The sequence below is a fragment of the Lotus japonicus genome, chromosome 6 (assembly GCF_012489685.1).
Source record: "Lotus japonicus ecotype B-129 chromosome 6, LjGifu_v1.2".
In the NCBI taxonomy this organism is placed as follows: domain Eukaryota; kingdom Viridiplantae; phylum Streptophyta; class Magnoliopsida; order Fabales; family Fabaceae; genus Lotus; species Lotus japonicus.
In genome coordinates this window covers 42,955,856-42,980,190 of record NC_080046.1, presented here as the reverse complement: position 1 = coordinate 42,980,190, position 24,335 = coordinate 42,955,856, and the positions used below count along the sequence as shown (strand labels likewise).

Below are 24,335 nucleotides of genomic sequence, written 5' to 3'. Positions count from 1 at the left end.
ATAGTTCTTACTGGACCACAAATATCTTTATGCACTAACTCAAGAGGAGCTTGTGCTCTCCAAGCTGTTTTTGGAAAAAGAAGACGATGCATTTTTCCAAAAGCACAGCCTTCACAAACTTTATCATTCTTCTGAATTTCTGGAAGACCAACAACCATATTCTTCTGTTTCAATAGTTGCAGACCTTTGACATTCAAATGACCATTTCTCAAGTGCCAAAGATAAGAGTCATTTGGACTTTCACTTTCGAAGGCAGCATATTGAAGGGAATTCATATTGAGAGGAAAAAGATTATTAAGAGTCTGCATCACAAGCAACTTGTTTTCCAGATATTTTATCAAAAATCTCACATTTATCATCATCAAAAATCAGCTTGTAACATTTTCTCATGATTTGTCCAACACTCAAAAGATTTTGAGAAATATTAGGAGAGTAATGAACATCATCAATAACTTTTTTGTTACCTTCACTTGTGTGGATTGCTATGGCACCTTTTCCTTCAATCTTCACTTCCTTCCCATCACCAAGTTTAACCACAGATGAGAAATGTTTATCCAAAATTTTAAATGCATTCTGGTTTCTAGTTACATGATTGCTGCAACCACTATCTAAATACCATTTCTCACCAGATTTTATATTATAAGTCACAGACAAGAACAACTTATATGTTTCATCTTCTGCAGAATAATTAATAGCATTTTTTTGCCATCATTTTCCCTTTTATGCCAACAATCCTGATAAGCGCATAATTGATACACTTTACGTGTGTCTTTCTAAGCTTCATTATATACATTTTTGTTCTTAATTGTTATGACTTAGCCATGTTTTGACAATTAGTGTTTATTTTGATTATTCATGGAAAAGAGCTTAATTCTACACTTTTAGTTTCTATGACTGTTTTGCTAGAACAGATTAAATATGGAGCTAGCAATATCGAAATAAGTCCCATAATATGTCGTTGGAAAGCTAACTCGAAGCCCTACAACTTTCATGTTCAGCAAAATTGAAGAACAAGCCTCTAACATGGTCAAAATGGCCTTGCAAAGTTGCTGTCGCTAATCCTGCGAGTCTGGAACAGTCTGCACTAAAATGATCATATCTTGGGCTACAGAACTCCGAATTAGGATCCGATTGAAGGCCCGCGAAGCTGACTTAAAGAGCTACAACTCTCATGTTTACCTCAATTGAAGATTCAGACTTATTATGGGACCCGCGAATGCCTGATTGTTCAGCAGTTTACTCCTTTATGTGGGCCCGATTTTGTGAAGATTTAGAAAAGATTTAGATAACAAAGATTGTTACTTGATGAACAAGTTTATTTATTAGTATAAATAAGTGAGTTTAGGCTTTTGTTAGACCTCACCACCTCACCACATCTCACCATCATCTCCTCCACCTTCTCCTAATATCTCTCTCCATCTTTTCTAGTATGAGTTGCTAAACTTTAGTCTTAGGATTTTTAATATTCTTGTGTTTGCAAACTTGAGGTTCTGTTCTTAATGCAAATTCCTTCTTTATTAATTCTCTTCATCTCTATTTCTGATCTAGGGTTTGTTTAATTCCGTAGTTTTAGAAATAAGAGTTGATGCATGTTCGCTTAGTTCATGTTAGTTCGTAACTGTTTCTTAATCGCTTAGTTTAGGAAACTGAGAATTGATTTTCGCTTAGTTAATCAACTCTCACGAATTAGGGAAACAATGAGGAAGAAATAATCTTTTGTAACCGATGAAGGTTTGTTGCACTTGAATGTTATAATCCGAGGACTAACACTTTCTTTTATCTGAATTAAATCTCTTTTAATTTCTGTTTGTGACCTTCTATCAAATCAATCAAAAAATCCCCTTTTTAATTGCTTTATTTTACTCTAATATCAATTAATAATTTATCAAGTCCTTGTGAGATCGATCTGGTGTTTATCACCTTGTACTGCATTCAAAGCAGAATACTTTGGCACGCATCGCGACAGTGCGTTCGTCAAATTAGCGTCGTTGCCGGGGACTTCGGTGATTATTGATTGTTTTAGAGTATTTTTTTTATTATATTAATTTTTGTTTCTATTGAAAAAAAAAACAAAAAAAAATACCGTATATACTATTAGATTAGATTTGATTTGATTTGATTTATTAGATTGTAGCTTGTGTTTTTATTTTGTATCTATATCTTATATATCTATCTCATATCTTTTATCTGTATCTCATATCTTCTAATTCTCTTTCCTATCTTCTAGTTTTATATCACTATCTTCTATTCTTATTTCTCTATCTTTTCCCTCTTTTATTTTATTTTGCTATCTTCTCTATTTTCTTTCCCTTCTTTATTATTCTTCTTCTTATTATTACTAGATTTTTTTTTGTTTTATTGTTTCAGGTTTCGTTCAATATTTTTTTTACCGACTCTTTTTTTTTTTTACTAACGTGTTTTTCTTTTTTCTTTCCACTAACATTTTTTTTTTGTTTTGTTTTTGTGGTGAAAAAAAAAACTAAACCAAGTGTTAATCTGTGGAGTTTTTACAGTGATGGAAGCTAAACTTGATAAGGTAGAAGCCAGACTGGACGAGCTAATATTTTTTGTTACACAAATGTTGCTAAAGAGCCATCAACAACAGTTTGAGTCACATCAATGTTATCCACAAGAGAATTTTGAAAATATTTGGTGTGACCCACCTTGCTATTATTCACAAGGGCAATTCCAGCAGTCTATTTATGCACCACCATGCTACTATCCGCAAGAGGATTTTCAATATCCTTTTTATGATCCACAATGCTACTATACACAAGAGGAATTCCATCAACAAGCAAACCCTGCACCATCATCTAAAGAGTCGTCGTTTGAAGAATTGGTGAAGCAGTTCGCGATCCAGAACATGCAATTCCAGCAAGAAACTAGATCGTCCATTCAAGAAACTAGGTCTTTCATTGAAAGAGAAGAGGTCTCCATTGAGAATTTAACCAACCAATTAGGACAGATGACTACCTCATTGAACACACTGCTAGTCGCACGCGCTCACAAATTGTAGCATGAAGTTGATGCGGAGATTGATGATGAAGTTAATCCTTGTGTTGATACTCATCTTGATGCTAGCATTGATGGTTCTTGTGATGTTAATGAGTTTGAAGTCAATGTTTCTTCTGATGCTAATTCTAATTTTGAAGACAACAAACAAGAAATACATCTCCCTCTTCCACATAGAACTTATGAGAGTGAGAAGATGTATCCTAGTGAAGAAGAAAATAAGTCGTTGGATGATTTCAAAAAGTGTTTTGCAGGGGATGAAGTTAAGAAGATGGATGTAGAATATGGATCTAAATTAGCAATTTTTCCACATAAGCCACTTTTAATTGATCTAGATATTTTTTAAAAAGTCGTGCTTATTCGAGAGTCCATTGATTAAAAGGAGCCAACCTCAATGGAGGAATACTTTTTGAAACCTCTACCGAAGCCTCCAGACAAAGAGTTGATTGTTGAATGCACTGATTTTTCATTTACTCTTATTTCAGGTGGTACACATGCTCAAACAAAGTTCTTACTCATACTGAACATTGTCATGAGTCATGCTGAAGGTGCTAGAAAACAGTTTGGGTTTGTTAAGATTGTTGCAGATGAGATCCCTCTAAAGCCACCTGACTTGTGGATTGTTGCTGTTGTGCCTCAAGACTATGAGTTTCCTCTTAATGCAAGGCCTCCACCGGACCCAGGTGATAGCAGATTCAGAGCATTACCAGGTTTCATGCCTCGCCAGCTCCCTTGATCCCTGGTTTTTCCTAACCTTTCTCTTTTATTACACTTGTCTAATTTATTTGATGATTTGTGCCTCACATTGAGGACAATGTGTGATTTAAGTGTGGGGGTGGGAATCTTATTTAGGAGTAGTAGAACCTCAGTTAGGATAGTTTGCAATTTCAATTTATTTTCTTTGTTTTTATTGTTTTCAATAAAAGAGTTCACACTTTTTCAATGAGTTTTAGAGATGCTGAGTTTGTGAGCAATGTAACCACTTTTCTGTTAAGTTTCATGTCTCTTTTGGATGAAGTTGCTTGCATTTTGAGTTCATCATGATTTGCATTGAGAACTGATTTGTTGGATTCATTGTGTTATATGCTTGTCATGTGAGACTATCTTGTGAGATTTTCGACCAAACACTTGAATGGTAATATCTTTGTCATGATTCTCTTCTTTCTTGTGTGATTTCCTCATGTTTATATGCACTGCAGAACTTGACTTGATTCTGACTCAAATTGTTGTTCATTTTCATACTTTGATGTGATAAGGCATTCTTTTTCAATAAGCTATTGGCCTAAAAATCTTACCTTGCATGTTTTAACCTTTGTTTTAACCCCTTTGAGCCTAATATCTCTATTCTTTTGTAGCTCATTACAATCCTAAGTGAAAAACAATGATGATACCTTACCTTAGGAAATGTAAGAGCTTTGCAATTGACTTGGGAATGAGTATTCAACAAGTGCGGGGGTGATTTATTTGAATGCATGGTCTAAGTTGCTCAAAAGAGGTGCCTTCCTTGAGGATAAATTGTAAGCAAGCTGAAAAGATGTTGAAAGAAAAAAAAAAGAAAAATATGCAAATGTCAAAAAAGAAAAAGAAAGAAAAAAAGAGAAGTTACAAAGTGAAGGAAGGTACTAAAGAAAGAAAAGGAAGTGGAAGTTGAAAAAATGAAGTTGTAAAAGGAAGAATGTGTTAATTCTTGGGGTTGTGAGTAAGTTTAATTTGAATTTTTCCCCATTGCTCTTATTTTTCCTAAGATTTTAACTCTGAATATCTTTCATAAATCCTTCCTTGACCTTAGCCTCATTACAACCTTCAAAAGTCCTTTGATCTTTGTATGCATTTGTTCAATTTAATTGGTGTGTTAGAATCTTGTCAAGCCTATGATAGATGCATGTTTTCATGAGATGATGAGAATTGTTTAAGCATGATTAAACACAAGCCCAAACACTTGAGAGTAGAGAGTATAACACTTGCATCCAACTTTGATGTTCAAATTGATTTCTTGTTGGCTTGGAATGTAGGTGATGGAATCTAATTTGTCTAATCTTTATGGAAAATGAAGTGGTTGTTTTCTTGCTCATAAATCTGAATTTCTACCTCTCAAAGATAAGTGTGAGCTGAGTTTTTATGTTTTAGGAAGTACTTGTTATCATAATTGATTTTCTGAATCTTCTTTGAAGTTAAGTTTTGCCCAGGAGTGCAAAAGGTTAAGTGTGGGGGTATTTGATAAGCGCATAATTGATACACTTTACGTGTGTCTTTTTAAGCTTCATTATATACATTTTTGCGCTTAATTGTTATGACTTAGCCATGTTTTGACCATTAGTGTTTATTTGGATTATTCATGGAAAAAGAGCTTAATTCTACACTTTTAGTTTCTATGACTGTTTTGCTAGAACAGATTGAATATGGAGCTAGAAATATCTAAATAAGGCTCATAATATGTCGTTGGAAAGCTAACTCGAAGCCCTACAACTTTCATGTTCAGCACAATTGAAGAACAAGCCTCTAACATGGTCAAAATGGTCTTGCAAAGTTGCTGTCGCTAATCCTGCGAGTCTGGAACAGTTTGCACTAAAATGATCATATCTTGGGTTACAGAACTCCGAATTAGGATCCGATTGAAGGCCCGCGAAGCTGACTTAAAGAGCTACAACTCTCATGTTTACCTCAATTGAAGATTCAGACTTCTTGTGGGACCCGCGAATGCCTGATTGTTCAGCAGCTTACTCCTTTATGTGGGCCCGATTTTGTGAAGATTTAGAAAAGATTTAGATAACAAAGATTGTTACTTGATGAACATGTTTATTTATTAGTATAAATAAGTGAGTTTAGGCTTTTGTTAGACCTCACCACCTCACCACATCTCACCATCACCTCCTCCACCTTCTCCTAATATCTCTCTCCATCTTTTCTAGTATGAGTTGCTAAACTCCATAGTTAGTCTTAGGATTTTTAATATTCTTGTGTTTGCAAACTTGAGTTTCTGTTCTTAAGGCAAATTCCTTCTTTATTAATTCTCTTCATCTCTATTTCTGATCTAGGGTTTGCTTAATTCCATAGTTTTAGAAATAAGAGTTGATGCATGTTCGCTTAGTTCATGTTAGATTGTAACTGTTTCTTAATCGCTTAGTTTAGGAAACTGAGAATTGATTTTCGCTTAGTTAATCAACTCTCACGAATTAGGGAAACAATGAGGAAGAATTAATCTTTTGTAACCGATGAAGGTTTGTTGTACTTGAATGTTATAATCCGAGGACTAACACTTTCTTTTATCTGAATTAAATCTCTTTTAATTTCTGTTTGTTACCTTCTATCAAATCAATCAAAAAATCCCCTTTTAATTGCTTTATTATACTCTAATATCAATTAATAATTTATCAAGTTCTTGTGAGATCGATCCTGGTGTTTATCACCTTGTACTGCATTCAAAGCAGAATACTTTGGCATGCATCGCAACAGTGTAGAATGATTAGGAATTTTGCACCCAGTGCATTTATAACGACAATTCTCAGATTCATGACCAGATTTCTTACAAACATAGCAGTAAGAATCATAGTTACCAGAAGGTCTTTGCTGCCATGAGGAATCTCTTTTTCCTCTTCCTCTGTTACTGCTTTCAGATTGTCTGCCACCACGACCTCTACTGGAAGGTTGTCCACTGTATGGACCTCCTTGCTGTGATTTGGAATTTTTGAAGTTCTGCTTTGCTTGAAAGACTTGCTCTGATGGCTGGTTGTTGTATTTGTTCACTCTTTGTTCATGAGCTTCTAAAGACCCCATGAGCTCATATTGAGTGAGCTTTGAGAGATCTTTTGTTTCTTCAATAACAGCAACAATGTGTTCAAATTTTTGAGGAAGACTCCGAAGAATCTTCTCAACCAGTTTCTTTTCAGATACATCATCTCCACAACTTTGTATTTGATTGGTTTTTTCAGCCAACTTTGAGAAATATTCATTGACTTTCTCACCTTCTTTCATTGTGAGATTTTCAAATTCACTCCACAAGTACTGCAACTTGATAGCAATCACCTTTGTTGATCCTTGAAATTCAGTCTTCAGTGTTTCCCATGCCACTTTGGCTTTTTTAATACCAAAGATCTTGGGATAAATGGCTTTGATTACTCCTTGTTGGATAATCCCCAATGCTGTAGCATTATTCTTCACATTCTCCTTGTATTCTTTCTCTTTGACATCAGTCCAGTCTGCTATTTTTTGGTCTGGGCGCTCTTCATACTTTTCTTCAACCACATCCCATAGATCTTGAGAAAGGAAGATGGTCTCCATTTGTGAACTCCAGTAACCATATTGTTCACCATTGAAAACTGGAATTTGACTTGTTGTATATGAGAAAACTGAATTTGTTGATGATGCCATAGTACTGAACCTGGAGCTCTGGTACCAAATTTGTTGGAGCAGCGGAAGTATAGTAGTGAAAAATATAGGAGAAGACTTGAAATTTTTATTTTTCTGATTTTCTTAATGAAAAACTTACAATGCTTTTCTATTAATACTAGTGTATAGAGAAGACAAAAGGATGTAACTTATGCAACTACATAAAAAACATTAACCTCTAACATTATTATGTTTGTAAGCACTAAGCATTAATATGCTTGTAACCCCTAAGAAATGCATAAAGACACTTAAACAAAATGTAACCAACAATTACAAATTAACTTATCATTTAACAGAATTGCTTATGTTTTAAATATTTTCAGTTTTTTTTTATGTTTACTATTTTTATTATCATCCTACTCGGGAATTCTTTTCGGAAAAAAAAAAGAATTGAAGGGAAGCTCGTTGGTGCTGGGTTTTGAAATGAGAATATAGGTAGCGTTTGGTAGACAGGTGGGAAGGGAACGGAACATGACACATGAGTTCCGTTCTATGTTTGTTCTGTTTTTAAGATGGAACAGAACGGGACATAAGGTTCCAGGAACGGAACACTTTGGTTCCCTGGAAAAGGGTGGAACGGAAGGGAACGGAACGGAACACTCTCTTAAAACTTTTGCAAATTCAAAAATACCCCTAATTTATGTTTGAAATTTTATGTATCTAAACAGTTTAAAATCACTTATAAAATCGAAAGCACTTATTATATTTGTAGACAAAGTTAAATAAAAATCTACTTTTCCAAAAAAATCACTTAAAATAAAATCAATTATTTTTTTCAAAAGTAAAATCACTTTTTATAAGCAATGATAAACGAGCCAATTAGAGTGCGTTTGATTCAACTTATTTTGGAAAAATCACTTTTTTAATCAAAAAATCACTTTTAAAATACTTATTTAATCAAAAAATCACTTTTAAAATAAAAAAAAAAATCACTTTTTTAATTAAATATCACTTTTTGTGTTTGTTTCAGCTGAAGCTGAAAACGGATTATTTGAAACAGTTACTTTAGCTTATCATGAAAACCTATGATGATAGATGAGAGGAGATAAAAAAAAGTGATTTTAATTAGAGTAATCAAACACGAATCAACTTAATTAAAATAAAATCAATTATTTTTTCAAAAGTAAAATCAGTTTTTGTTAGCAATGATAAACGAGCCAATTAGAATGCGTTTAATTCAACTTATTTTGGAAAAATCACTTTTTAATCAAAAAACTACTTTTTGTGTTTGTTTCGGCTGAAGCTGAAAACAAATTATTTGAAACAGTTACTTTAGCTTATAATGAAAATCTATGATGATAGATGAGGGGAGATAAAAAAAGTGATTTTAATTAGAGTAGTCGAACACGAATCAACTTATGTTTTTCTCAAAATCTCTTAAAAAAATTATAGTTAAAAATCAATATTTTTAATCTAAATAAACGCACTTAAAATAGCTTAAATAGATAATTAGATTTCTGCTTTTTTCAATAGCATATTGAAACAACTTAAACAATATATAAGTGATTATTTTAAAGAAATAAGTGATTATTTCATGAAGTAAGCAATAACAAACGGTTTCTATGCAAAATGTTCAATTGAGTTCAATTTGTTTTCCTCAATCAAATATTAAACATGTAGGGTTATATATGTAATTAAAATCATGGTTCTGTTCTATTGACTTGAAGTTACCAAATACAACACATAGAACATTATTGTCCTGTTCCATCCTATTCTGTCCTGTTCCGTTCTGTTCTGTCCTGTCCTGTTCCGTCACCAAACGCTACCATAATGACAAAATGAAACGGCTTTACCAATACATTCTCCAATTTTCCAGTAAACAGTTGCTTTCACACAACCAAGACACATCAGTCTCCACCATGAGAACCCAATCCATCTCCCATCTTTGCTCAGCACCAAACGAAAGGGCAGTGTTTGTGTTCGAAAGATTAGGAACTTATTTTATTACGTGTGAAGAGCTGGGCCGTATGACTTCGAAAAAAGAAAGAGAAAATGTTAGTTAGGAAGTAGTCTGGGTTAGCCTAGCTCGATGTACAGTTTATTATCATCCCTATTTCTTTTTTATATTTTAGTTTCAGATTTTTTTTAAATAAAAAATATATATAAATAATGTTGGAAAACAACCCTCAACATCGTTAAAAACTCAACCAACAAAAGCTAGTGCCAAATGAACAAAATAAACCAACAAAAACTAGTCACTAACTACAGCAAAATCCTTCCAAAACCTGTCAAAACCAACAATGATATATTCAGACCTCATTTTTCTTACACTTCATTTTCACCTATTTTTATTTCTATCTCTCTTTTCTTATCTTCTATCACATCTTATACTTTCTCTCTTACTTTTTCTTTTTTTCCTATCTCTCTTCTTCCACCTATTTCCACCTCATTTTTGAGGTGTGAACAAACTTGTTCTTGTAAAAACCTAACAAACAATGCAAAACCAAACCCCAGGAAGGTGATCAGGAAGGTAAGAAGTTGCTCCACCTGAATCGGAGATCAAATGAGAAGAAGGAGAAAGGCTTCTCCTTTCTACGAGACCAAGCCCCAGCCTCCTCACCAACCAAAAAGACACTATGAGCACGAATCTGAGCAGATCTGGCCTCAACATGAAAGCACTATGGCCTCAACACGAAAGCACTAAGTTTTTTTTTTTGTGAGTTAGTCAAAATGATGTATATGGTTCAGCCCGTTCATTCTTTGAATTTTGTATTTTTGTTTTTGTTTTGAAAACTTATAAAAGCAACTGCTTCTCACGTTGAACACCTATCAAATGCAAAGGGCCTCACATTTAAATTATTTTTAATTAGTACTTTTCTTGCTTCTCACCCGGGGGACTCACTCAATTGATGCTCTTGCAAGGTAAGTTTCTCTTCTATATTATTAACTAGATTTTTCACCCGTGTAACGCACGGGGGAGCATATATCAATTAATTCATACTTTATAAACAAATAAATAAGTATAAATCAGCACAATAATATGACGACGGCTTTTAAAAAGACATAAATTTACACCAATTGACCAAAATATTTAAACGGTTGCCATAAATAGAAGAACATACACCTGTATAGATTAAATCATGCACTGAATGATATAAAAATTGATAATAAACCATCAAATAAGAACAACTCCATTATGAAAAGAATTTGAGGTTCTACACAGTTTCGCAATGAATGATATAAAAAATTGATAATAAATCAGCAAAATGATGTCTAGTTGATCCAAGCTATTCTCAAGGAAAACTCCTCTATTTTTTCTTGGACCTGGGCATTGTAAATGGAAAGGAATTAATTACTCCAACTTACAATTAAAAATCAAACACATAAATCCCATTATATATTGTATAATAACATGAAATTCGATTTAAAAAAAGCATTTACTGAAGACGAAGATAGATGGACGTATTCAATCTACTACAGCAATTTAACAATTAAGTTTAAACCTGCAACTATAAATATTAAAATAATGATAAATTAGTTGCCTTCTAGATTTAAAATCAACAATAGGATAAAGAGGAGGAAAAAACTGACTTACCAATCAAATGTTATTGATGACCTCTTCATATACAACGTTCCGTGTACAGTTTGAAATTACGTTTAAATGACAGTTTATAGGTCCAACAATAAAATTCATTTCACCATTCCATGTTAAAATTATCATCAATATTATCTGGGGGATTATCAATCTTATAAACAACAATTATCAACTTAGAGTATCAATTCATTATGGGGGAGTTTCAATCTTACAAACTATATAAAATTGTAATTTATTTTTGGAGATCATGAACCGATAAAGAGTTGAACAGTAGATAAGATCAAAAGGGAAAAATATAACGAAAAAACTGTTATGGGCATAGTAAGCAACAAAACTTAGATATTAACAAAAAAAATAGGCGTCTAGAAGGTATTTAATTAAAAAAATAGAATTTAAAAAGATATAGATATAAAATTTCAGTTAAGTTCATCATTCTATTTTTTTTAGTTAAACATGCGTATTCTGTTCAATGGATAAGGGTTATGAATAACAATTTTTTGCAAAAAACAATTAATAATAATACAAACAGGGGAAAATGGAATTTGAGACTCAAAATAACTTCTTTCATTCAATTCATTTTTGTTCGGACCAAAAGACAACAAAACAGAGACCTGAATAAACTAATTTGTCATCCCAAAACATACTAATAATAGGCAGATTAAACATTAAGATTGAAATGAAACTGAAAAAATGGAAAACACCACACTGACGAACTAACTAACATCCAGGACTACAAAACAACACACTTAACAGCTTGAAAAGACAACCACAATAACAAAACATCAAAACAGCCAACACAACAAAAAACAGTCTTCAGATCTTCTCCTTTTTCATTGCTTTCAGGGGTTTCTTGCCAGCAACTGAGACTCCAACAACTTCGGCATCAGGGGGATGGACGCTTGGAAGGAGGGGAAATCTGGCTTTCAAAAGATACATCCACTTCAGACTCTTTAGCAGTTTCAGCAACTTGGATAGCTTTAGCAGATTCAACACCAACACTCTTCATCTATAATAAAAAGAGACATGATAACAATGCCATTATTTTGCTGTATATAAAGCCAGGAAAAAATTAAATAGAAAACAGAAATATCTTGTATAAACCTTTTCCTTAGACTTCAAATATGTTTTAGTAGATTTTTTAGTTGAACTAATGCAAGCAAGAGGAACAGCAGTAGCTCGAGGAGATTGCTCGCCACTGGAACCATCAGAATCAGCAGACTTATTGATGTCCAATTCACCAGCAGGTTCAATCTCTTTTAAGGTTATACCAAGTTTTGCAGACTTATCTCCAACAATCTAATATAGAATACATAAATATCAATTCACAAAAGAGAACTTAATAATAAACATAAATTTAAGAAGCATATTTATAACTTGGAAAAAATTTACTTTAACTTTTGGAGTTGGATCAGAAGGGACATGAGAGATTCGCTGAGTATCCGAACTCAAGTCAACAGCAGGAGAAATAGACGTAATATTTGAATTAGAAGAGCCTAACACCTTTCCAGTAGGTACAATAGAATTAATTAGGGGTGTATAGACCTGAGTGTCTTTGCGAAGATCAACAACTACTCGACAATAAATTCTTCATTCAGGTCCTACAAAGCAAAAGATATTATATTAACTAATCAAGGGATAAAAGAATTATAATGGGCTGTAAAAAGATGAACCATCAGACTGGGGGTTTCGCAGATAGACTTAAACTGGGCAATAATATTAGGATCTTTTAGTACCTTATAGGATGACTTGAACCTAGAATTGGAATCGTTGTCAACTTAAATCTCGAATAAGAACGTTTTGTCAATCAAATCTAGAATTTCAGGAGGCACCATTGGATCATATGGGTCCTGAAATAAAAAGAATAATCACGTTAATAACCATTAAAGAATAGTTGAATAATGCAAAATCAAGAAATACCTTGTGAGATTTGTCAACCAATTCAAAACAACCTGTAAAGAACAAACTCAAAGTCAGGTCTATTTCTAGTTAAAACAATAATAGTATATAGGAAACAATTAACCTTTTTCGCAGAGGGGAGGGGGAGAAGACGGGGACTGGGGCTCGGAGAGTGAAACGACATCGTTGTCGGCGGGGAGAAGAAGCCATGTGATAGGTTTTGGGAAGTAAAACCGTGATGAGGATAATGATGAGGAGCGTCGAATGGAGGGGGAGAGGATGAAAAATCCAGATATGGAGATGAGGAAGATTTATGATATGAGTGGAAGAGATAATTGGGGAAACATCTAGAGAAGAAATTTGATTGGTGCAGTGAAAGGTGGAAGGTTAATTAGAAACAAAATTAATAAATGCTCAAAATTTAAATTCAAAATGGCACTAAAGGAAGACAGAAGACGGATTGGGGTGCTAGTGGGAATGAACATTAGTTATTGGACAATGAGGGGGTTAACCAAATTGAAAAAAAAAGGGATACAAACCATCTGGAAAAAATTTGATGAGGTTGGGGGAGGAGAAAGAGAAAAAACATTAATGAGATAGTGGGACTGAGAGGATATGAGAGGATAGGAAGATGAAGGGAATAAAATATAATAAAATATTAGGGAGGGGGAATAAAATCTAATAAAATAATGGGTGGGAAATAAAATATTGTAGTTTATTCAGGGTGGGGGAATAAAATATTCTCAAATATTTGAGGAGCTGACACATCAGCTAATCACTTCTTGGAGTGATTCTGTTTTAATATAAGTGATGAAAGGATATTTAATGAAGAGGTTTTCCTCCACTAACTACTATCAAATCCCTTTCAAGACTCAATCGTAGTACAGTATCGGGTTTTGTCGTCTCCACAGGAATTGTGTTGCTACGTATTAATCTCACTAGCTAGATGTTGGATGATCGATTTAACAAGTGAAATGTGATTTTATGTAAATAAAAGAGAAAATATATTTAAAGCGATAAAAGAAGTTTCACGGAGGTAAACAAAGAAGAAAGTGTATTTGGAAAATGAGTTCACTTGATTTACTACTTATTATCAACCAATATACTCTTATAAGATGAAATTAACATTTAAGATGCCGATAAGAGCTATTCACCCACTAATTTCTTAGCTAAGTGAATCTACTAATTAAGAACCTAGCCTTAATTCCTTAAGCCCTAGTGATCATAAAAGGAGCATTATAGCTAGCACATACCTACTCGATAAGACATTCTCAAGCTCTGTTCCTAACCTAAGAAGTTCATGTCCTAGCGGATAGAATCTCTTACTGTCACTCAAGAAATTCCAATAGTTCCTACTAGATAATCATATCATAGAGAGGTGAGTATCCCGACTAGTCACTCGGTTTAGACCTCTTTTCAAACTCATGATATTCATACCTAAGAGTTAATGTCTCCTATTGTCACCTAGAAAACCTCAACCCTACCTAAGACATGTCTTTCTTAAGATGACTGATGCAAGAGTGGTTTCTCTCATTAACTAAACTCACACCAACTTTTCAATTGTCATGCAAATCTTAAAAATCATCATATTGGCAAAAGATACATGAACGCGCAAAGAGAATTAATAACCTAAGACATAGGAATTTTTCCCCTTTTATGAACTAAGCCTACATTAACCCATATCAATTTCCCAATCTATTTATGAATTAATATAAACTCTTTAGAACACCAATTAACCAATTGAAGCATTAATCATAAAGAGAAACACCAAATAATGAAAACTCATAATTATAATTGCATAAAAGTATATTGAACAAGAAAGAAAATCAAATAAGTCGTTCCAAATACCAAAAGAGAGTCAAAACAATAAAATAGGTAAAGAGAAAAACAAAACCCAAAATAGAACGGAGCCATGGATATCCGGAGAAGTTGTCACCTTCTCCATGGCCCTGACACCGGCCCTCAAGGGCCTAGCCTTCCTCTCCACCAAGAAATTGCCTCTAAGTCTCCCAAAGGTTTTTTATTTGGTTTAGGAGAAAAGAAAGATGAAAAAGATCCCAAAAAAATAGGTTTAAAACTGATTTTATAGTGATTTTCGTAATCTGGGCCTAGTTTGTCTTTTCTGGCGCAGAAAATGATTCAGTGCGAACGCGCCCATTGTAAAGCTGTGCACTCGCGCGATCCTGGGCTTTCATTTCCAGAGTCCGCCACGTGTCGCGATCTGAGGCGCAGGTTCATGGTAAGCTTGTGCACTTGCGCTGCGCATGATTCCAGCCTCCAGAATTCTTTTTTTAATTCCAAATTTTCAATGATTTCTTCTTTTTTCTCCAAATCTTCTCCTAAAATAAAGTAAATAAAAATAGATAAGATATAAAAATAAGATAGTATCTTAAAATAAACTTATCTAATCCTAAATTAAAGTAAATAAATCCTAATAATATATAGAAAATAATATAAAACATAGAAAAATACTAAAACCAAACAAAAATAATAAAATTCATGAAATAAGCCTAAAGTGACCTAAAATGACTAAAATATCTTAGATAATATATTAAAATGCATGTCAATAACCTAGGAAAATAGCCTTAAATCCCGGGTCATCAATAAGTATTGATTATAATTAAGGTACAAATTTATACCAAGAAAAAAAGGTACAGATAAAATTTGATTGATAAAAAAAATGCCATGAAAGGTTTTATCGAGAATGGGGGAGTAATTTTATGTTTTTTTGGAAACAAACAAAATAGTGGGAGAGAGAATGAGTTCTTAATAATGAAGGAAGATAGTGGGAGAGAGAATGGTGAGTGGAGCATGATAAAAAAACAGAAAAAAGAAGGAAATGTCACGTGTACAGTAAAAAGGAGATAAGAGCTTGTAGAATGCCATGTGGAATTCCACTAAGTCTAAGATTGCATGAGAGAGCATAATGCTTATGGTTGCGACACATCAGCATTTGGTCCTTTGAACCTTTGCTCTTTTAATAGTATTATTGATTTTCTGTTGTTTAACTCTCTGCTTCCTTTGCTGGAAATTTGTGTATTTCAAAAGTTTAAAACACACTTTACATGTGTTCACCGCGTCCAAAATAAAAGCTACCATCCAACCTAGATTATATCATCCTTATTTAGTGTGTTGCCGCCCTTTAATTAATGGCTTGCCGCCCATTATTTAATTGTCGTTGCCGCCCACATTTATGTTATCCACTATTTTGTTATTCATAAAGTCTTTGCCTATAAATGCCAAGTCTATTTCTCATATGGAGATACACATATCAGCTTTATTTCCTCACCATTCCTCTCCCCTCTACTTCCTCTACTTCTTGGGCATATTGAGAAATTGATCTCGCTAGTTCTGTGACCCGGTTTATTACCGGAAGGGGTTGTTTAATTCTGGGGGAGTGTTTGGGATAATACCCGAATAAAACTCTCAAGGACAGCGAGTTGATTTTCGTGACTCAACTTATTTTATTGCAGGTTCTGCTTCGTTCGTGCTATTGCTGTTTCTGTTCCACTAGGGTTACGTTTGTTTCGGTGTTCGTGTTGTTCATCCCAATTTTCCAACAATCTTCAGAGTTTTAATTGATGGACAACGCTGATGTCAATTCCGCAACCCCTTCCTTGTGTCACTGTTGTCTTACAACATCAGTCAAGGATTGTGGAATATCACCGGGTACCTTAGACAAGACGTGATGCCCAAATTATCACGGGATTCTAACGATATCATTCTATTGTTCTTTGATTATGAAATTGGCCTAGTTAGTTCAGGTATGATCTTCTCTTTCCATCTTATTTACTAGCTCAGCATGGATTGAAACCACAATGATCATGGCTCTATAATTTGTTTTTCTGAGTCATATAACTTTTGAGTATCATGGTATGTTCCCATCAACTAAGTCACTAAAGTTTACATAAACAACTATCGAATTAGTCCTTCAAGTATGAAAATTGTGTTCAAATTCACACTGTACATGCATATAATTAATTAATTGACTAAATCATTCATGAGTGTGTACTTTGTTAGTCAGACGATTATGGACTCATGATGCAATGATGCTAATTTTGTCATATTAGTTTTTACCCCACATAGTTTGCCCTGGATAAGTTTGCCCTGGATAAGAGGATTTTCAACCATCTGGAAACTGATTTCTAATTTATTACTTCATCCGTCCCTTATTATAAGTCACTCTTTTTGAGTTTTTCTAATCTCATAATATAAGTCACTTTACATTATCTATGGAGCATTAATTTTATTTTTCCATGTTTACCCTCATATTTAATACTCCACATTCAAAGAATTTTTATGTTCCCAAAATTTTGCTTGATTTCCAAGACCCTTATAGTTTAAAGGTAGTTGAATGTTAATATGGAGAGGGAATTTCATATGAGGGTGATTTTGGAAAATGTCTTTAAAAAACTACAAATTTATTGCTCTTAACAATTTTTCTTAATCCTAGAGAATTGGATAAAAGTGACTTTTAATAGGGGACGGAGGGAGTATATATATTATCTATTGATTCTTTATATAGGAATCAGAGACATATAAAGAATATTTGAAAAGAGTCCTTAACTTCTACATGCTATACTAATGAACATTTTGTGGGTGACTTTTATGACAGTTTAAAACAACAATAAATTCATGTGGCATGTTAACAGCAGTTGGGTAAAAACCGTCACAAATACGGTTGTGGCAAAAAATGGCTTTGTATATATATATTTGTATCTTTGTGGAAATATTTATAGTTTAGATCATTAAAAATACGTCCATTTTCGTGTTTATAAAAGGTGAATATATTGTAAAATATATTTCTTTTTTATAAAAACAATGGAAACTTTTCTTGAAATTCTATGTTTCACATATTTATAAAAGAAATTTTTACATTCTTTTAAATTTTCCATGTGCTGGCAGTATTTCTCATCTCAAATCATAAAAAAGTGATATTTAATTTGTTTGTTATTTTTTATGCTTAATTTTACTAATTATATCGGAAGCCCAAAATCAATTTTTTATTATTAAATGGAGAATTCGAGTTGATTCGACTATTAATAAATCATTAGTGTGTCCCAAGTATTTAATAGAAAAATATCTTTTAAAAAAAAGGCCATTCTGGAGGGGGAGTAGACGCTCCCAACTTAATATGTTACAAATTAGATTATATATCTTCTGCCTTCCGTTTTCACTAAGGATCCGTTTTTTATATTTTTATATTTGTACAACAAAATTTCATGATTCATTCCAGATAGAGTTACTTCGGTCATATTATTGGGTTTAAACTTGATTCTTGACCCCATCAATGGGCCATCTTCTTATTCTTATAATGTGTTTCAGATTCAAGCAAAGAGAGAATGAACTAGATTAGTATATACATCAAACATTTTGTATCCCTTTTACATTTGCACAATGGCTTCCTCAAAGTCTCAATGCCTTGGTCTGGGGGTTTTTGTTATTCTCTTTTCTCAAGTTTTCTCTCATACACTGGCTCAGGCTGAGGCAACTAATCCCGGTGAGCCATCCCCATTTATATCATTTAATTAGCACTATTTCTTTTTATAAGCCATTTAATTAGCACTATTAACTATTAGTACTAAATTCATTCATGATCTCTTGGTGTTTAATGTAATGCACACTCTTTTTAACTGATATATAATTTGACTAAAATACTACAGGTTAAAACGTGAGTTATGTTACCAGAAGTGAGTAAAGTTTAAGTCTTTAAAAGATAAAATAATTGTAATTAATGAATAATGGTGTTAATTAACTACAAATTAAAGGTATATGCACTGTTAGTGTAAATTTTATTAACTTTGTCTACATATATAAACATCTAATTGAATTTCATCATTTCATAAAACATTTTTTTATACATCGGAACATATAAAACATATTTTTATTTCAATTAAAATATAGGTTGAATATATTTTTAGTCCCTAAAAAATAATTAAAGGTTAATTGAATCGGGTCACTTTTAAAAAAATTCATAGCATTTAGTTTCTAACATTATTGTGCCAAATTTTGTCTATTAGCTAGCAATGATTTTTAACAGCTGCAAAATATTTATTTTGCGTTTTAGTTGATTTTTAACGGCTGCAAATTATTTATTTTGCGTTTTAGTCGGGTTTAAAACCACCACCAAATAAACTGAAAAACTAATTTCACTCGTTTTTAATATTGGGATGATAAAAAATGAATTATCTTTAAATGGATCAAATTCAATTTACTCATGTTATATAGGGACTAAATATATTTTAACCCTAAAATTTAAAACAAATGTTACTCAGTTACGGTTCCTCTTTATATGATATATTGTGATTTTTTGTACAAGAGGAAAACATGCATGACATATTGTGATCGGTTAAACTTGTTAATTACTTGATGTTTAGGGCCTGTTTGGTGACCAGGACAGGATAGGATAAGACAGGATAATAATCATATCCTGTTGTTATCTGTTGTTTGTTGCGCAGCAGGATATGATAACACTATCCTGTCTCCTATCCTATCCTGTCAGTCATGTGTAAAAGTTATCCTGAGGGGTGAGCTAGGATAGAGCAGGATAGGATACCAGTTATATATTTTCTTTCAGTATCCTAACTCCAAATTAATTTATTTTATTATTATATAATTTATAATTTATAATAATATTAATTAATAAATATAAAAATATTAATTTAACTAAAATAAAAAATAAATAAAATTATTATTCATAAATAGTAAAATAGACTACTCACTTACAAATATTGATTTATTAATAATAATAGACTAATTTAATATTTTCATCTCCTATTATTTAAAAATTATTTATCTACTTATATAAAAATTTAAATATAAAGTATTTTTAAAATAATAATATTTTTAATTTAGTTAATTTTTATTGTTTATCACGTGTCACAACTAAGTGAAAAACATTGATTATAAATATTGATTTTTTTAATAGTAAAAGATTAATTTTTTATTTTCATCTCCTATTATTTAAAACTACTTATCTACTTATATAATAATTTATAATTCAAATATAAAGTACTTTTGAAATAATAATATTCTTAATTAAGTTAACTTTTATTGTTAATTATCACGTCTCACAACTAAGTGAAAACCAATCGGTTAAATGCATAATTTTATTTGAAATATAGGGTATCTTCAAAACAATAAAATAGGCTAATTATTAAAATTTAAATTAATTTAATTTATAATAAAATATACTCATTCATGAAAATGTAAAGAAATTAAATTTAATAGAATGATCAATTTTAAATGTATTTTTTATTCAAATATAAATCTGATACATTTTTCCGTATCATATCCTGTCCTTATCATGTGCACCTCAAACACAGGATATGATAAGAGTCTATCCTGCTCTTATCATATCCTGTTGATATCATGTTCACATATCATATCCTATCATATCCTATCCTGACCACCAAACAGACCCTTAGTTAATTACCATAAATTGCCTCACTTCCTTATTCATGAAACTATATTTGATTATTGCAGCGGAAGTGGAATATTCTGACAAACTCATACTGAGGGGATTTACATTTTATGGTTTTCACGGATATGCTGAGGAAGAAAGGAAGCTGGGCCAGAAGTTCTTGGTAGATATAGATGCTTGGGTGGATCTCAAGCCAGCTGGCAAATCTGGCAACACATCTGATGCAGTTGATTATTTGAAAATATACAAGTCAGTAAGACGATCGGAAGTCATCAGATCAATTTCCTTAAGAATTTGAAATCACATTAATTAAGTAATTAAACATTTTTTGACAAATCATTCACTATACAAACCGTCTAGAATTAACCCTCAACTATAAATTTGAACTCATGAATATTATATTGTTTAATTAACATATGTATGTATGATGATATACGCAGGGTAGCTAAGGAAGTTCTTGAAGGGCCAGCATTCAACATTCTGGAGCATGTGGTCGAAAAAATTGCAACGACTGTTCTGACAAATCATAAAAAGATATCTGCTGTTCGTGTAAAGGTTGTAGAGCCTAATGTTGCGATTCAAGATCCAATTAAGTATATAGGCGTTGAGATTCTTAGACGCAGAAGTGATTTACTTGAATAAGTTGTGAGAATATGATCCTAAAAGATATCTGCTGTTCGTGTAAAGGTTGTAGAGCTTAATGTTGTAATTCTTGTTAGTTACGAAAATCCACCATATGCATTATGCAATAAAAGTCATTATGGGGTATAATAATTGTTTTTTTAACACAACATCATAATTATTTGAATTAAACAGGGTGTCGTACTTAATGATCAATTATATTTTTTTTGAGATATTTGACTTTCACTAAACTAAAATAGAAATTTTGAAAACCATTAGTACTGTAAAAGGGTTTACTACTTAGCAGGACAACTATGAAATATGGTAAAAAAAAACTTTTCACTCAATAAAACTAGGCCCCGTTTGGAATTGCTTATTGGAGCTTATCTGATAGCATAAACTCTTATGTCATTGTCAGTGTTTGGGAGAGCTTATGCAAACAACTTATGACCTACTCAAGATAACTTATGAAAAAGAGCTTATTTTTATAAGCTTATGCTTATATATAACTTATTTTTGATTTATTTTAATAAAATATTTAAAATTAGCGCTTATGATCATAAACGCTTAATTAAGCTGTTTTTCCAACACCCTTCTAAATCTTACACTCATACACTAATTTTAAACCGTTGATTTGATTTTAATCTAATGGATGTGATATGTTTTAATTAGTAGTCACGTGACTTGGCCTTACTCTCACCCAACAACGGCTCTTGCGTGAGCCTCGTTGTGAGTGGCGCCAAAGGTGTTGCGGGTGGAGACAACGTCCTTTTTATGCTCCTTGCAATGCAACGTCACTTTCTCGTTCACGATCTTGACTATTAGCATTTAGCAGGCTTGAGTACCAAAAGCAGTTCCACCATACGACATGAGGTTTCCATTTTGCAGATTTAGGGTTTCAACTGCATTGGGACTCTGGGATTTGAGTTTGGCTGGTTTGAGTGTTGGATTTTGATAGGCTTTCATTCTCCTTGCCCAATTCAGAAATGTCTGAAATGAACTTGTTACAGAAAAAAAAAGAATGATTTTGGATGTTTTTTCCCTTATAAAATTGAAATGTTTGAAATTCATATGAAATAGACATACTTTGATAGGCGTGGGATTTTCCCTTAGTATGTCTATATGGCCAATGTAGCTAGATAGGAAATAAAACAGCCATGGAAGACATCAACTTTTTTTGGTTACATGAGGAACAAAGAAGGGTATAAGTTGAGTACTCCTCAACTTTGTACTTACATATTTTAAATATTTTTTTCTCAAAATATCAATGTTTTTAAACCAAACCGATACTTAAATAGTTAAACTACCGATTTGAATGATTTAACCATGTTTGATTGAACCGACAATAATTAAAATTATTTAATACTATTTAAAAATCTATAAAGTTTATAAAAGAGAATCATTATGAGCCTTAATTAGTTGATGTGGCGCTCCATGGATACATAAAAGAAAAGACCACAGTTGCAGGCAAAAACATGGCACAAACATGTGCAAGCCAGAACTGGATCAAAGGGGAAGGAAAAAAGCGTTTTTGCTTGTTACTTGTATTCTTTCAATGAGTTGAAGTACCCCTTGTACTTCTTCAATACAATTTGCCTTACCTAAAAAAATGTGGCGCTCCATGGTTAATCTCGTTCCCCATCGCTCTCTCATACCCAAATATGCTCATTATCTAAGTAACCATTTTTTGCTCAAAAATATGTCGCACTATCATAAGAACGCTCGTAAGCAAAGGAACTCATAACACATGTGCTTACGGTGAAATTTGGTAAACAAACATTCTCCAATCTCGACTGGAAAAAGTTTAAAGTAAAGGGTTCTTTTGAGAAAACGTCTTGACAAAGTGTTGTGCACAAAGGAAGTTTTTCGACAATCCAAACAATTGAGTGAACTTGCAAAGAACTTAAAACTCAAATTTCATTAACTTGAAGAAAATTTGCAAAATACAGAAAAGGAAACTTAAAAGCGAAAATTACACCAAATAACAGAAATCGACAGGAATTCAAATACAAAGGCTTGCAAAGCATTAAACGCAGGAATCATAAACTGTTGGTTCTGCGACGTACTCCTTCATCATCACGTTAGGCTCTTGAGCTTTTTAGTGAGTTTTTTAGAGTCAAGTTGGGAACCCCTTTTCTGAATGATCTTCTCTTATTTATAGTACTCCATTGCTTCACATGTCCTTGGCGGCTTTTTCCTCTGCTGAGTAGGTTAGTGGGCTTGAGACCGAGTGCAATGCTTCATGATCTTTCACTTGTTCTGGAAGCTTCTCGCATCGTGGGGAAAGACATGCATTTTTAACCGCTTGCATACATCGTGGGTGACCTGCATCGTGGGTAGTGGTATGCACCCTTAATTGTTTTCTTTACATCGTGGATGAGGGTACGTGCTTTTAACTGCCCACTTCTTTAGTAACCGCTTCACACGCTTAGTTGCACTTCCTACTTGCGGTCGAGATCCTTGACTATGCCTTGCTGCCATCTAACTTAGCGTTTTTCATGGTTGCTTCTTTTGGCCACTTTCGACTTGTGTCGAGAAATTTGCCTTTAGCGAGGCAGTATCGATAACTTCCTCTTGGTGAAATTTTGAGCTAACAACATGAAATCATTATCCATACTTAGGGATGATAGGCCCTCTACATTGGCCAAGTGTTGACGAGGCTTTTCGCACTATAAGAAAGGTAATATTAGTTTCAAAAAAAAAAGGTAATATTAGTGGTTGCCGAACTATACCTATTATATGAACGAGGTAGATCTCATGAACACACTATGTATCCATCTTCAATATATTTATTTCTCATTCAACTTCAGCTAATTGGAGCGTTAAAGTGTTTAATTTGAAAGAACCCACCTGACCACAGGATACGAGAAAAATGAAACTTTTCACGTGGAGCATCCCAAAATACAAGTCACTACTCACTAACATTTATCTATGTCACATAAACAAGGTTCAGTAATATTTATACCTGAACACACTACAAAAAAAAAGCCATTTTGCGGCGCTTTTGGAAGCATTTTGCGGCGGTTTTAACCGCCGCAGAATGTATAATGGGGCATTTCCTCAAGCGCCGCAGTTACGAGCGTCGGGGGCCATTCTGCGGCGCTTATATCCAAGCGTTGGAATAACCGCCGCAGTATATAGCGGCGGTTAAAAGCGCCGCAGAACCTGTAATTCATTCCGCCTCTGTTTTGCGGCGGTTGCAGAACCTGTAATTCATTCCGCCTCTGTTTTGCGGCGGTTTATAACCGCCGCAAAGTTCTACATTGAGTTTTTTTTTGCTACAGGGAGTTTTAAAATAGTTTTTCAAATTTTTTTAATAGTCAAATTATATATTTAAAGGATTCATAAAAAGTAACTTACAAAATAGAAGTAAATATCACATACAACAATCTTGGAAATAAACAATACTCAATCACTTCAACTCTTTCTTAGTACAAGTTCAATTTATAGTCTGAATCAATC

General features: G+C 33.0%; 1 protein-coding gene across 2 annotated transcripts; it reads left to right on the top strand.

Annotated features, from left to right (window-relative positions):
- The first annotated feature begins 16,099 nt into the window (after nucleotides 1-16,099).
- Nucleotides 16,100-21,035, top strand: LOC130726950 (dihydroneopterin aldolase 2-like). 2 transcript variants are annotated; one of them, XM_057578268.1, is made up of 4 exons: nucleotides 16,100-16,593; nucleotides 18,155-18,329; nucleotides 20,315-20,501; nucleotides 20,693-21,035. In XM_057578268.1, the coding sequence occupies exons 2-4, from the start codon at nucleotides 18,227-18,229 to the stop codon at nucleotides 20,892-20,894; spliced, it is 492 nt and encodes a 163-aa protein (XP_057434251.1). In that variant the 5' UTR covers nucleotides 16,100-16,593; nucleotides 18,155-18,226; the 3' UTR covers nucleotides 20,895-21,035. The 2 variants fall into 2 exon arrangements, with proteins under 2 accessions (XP_057434251.1, XP_057434250.1); XM_057578267.1 differs by having other exon boundaries at nucleotides 16,100-18,329.
- The last annotated feature ends 3,300 nt before the right edge of the window (nucleotides 21,036-24,335 follow it).

Excerpts from the sequence above, each read along its gene's own strand:
- LOC130726950 (XM_057578268.1), top strand. The coding sequence starts at position 18,227 with ATGGCTTCCTCAAAGTCTCAATGCCTTGGTCTGGGGGTTTTTGTTATT. Across the intron at positions 18,330-20,314 it reads GGCTGAGGCAACTAATCCCG|CGGAAGTGGAATATTCTGAC; the intron begins GTGAGCCATCCC and ends TGATTATTGCAG. Across the intron at positions 20,502-20,692 it reads GATTATTTGAAAATATACAA|GGTAGCTAAGGAAGTTCTTG; the intron begins GTCAGTAAGACG and ends TGATATACGCAG.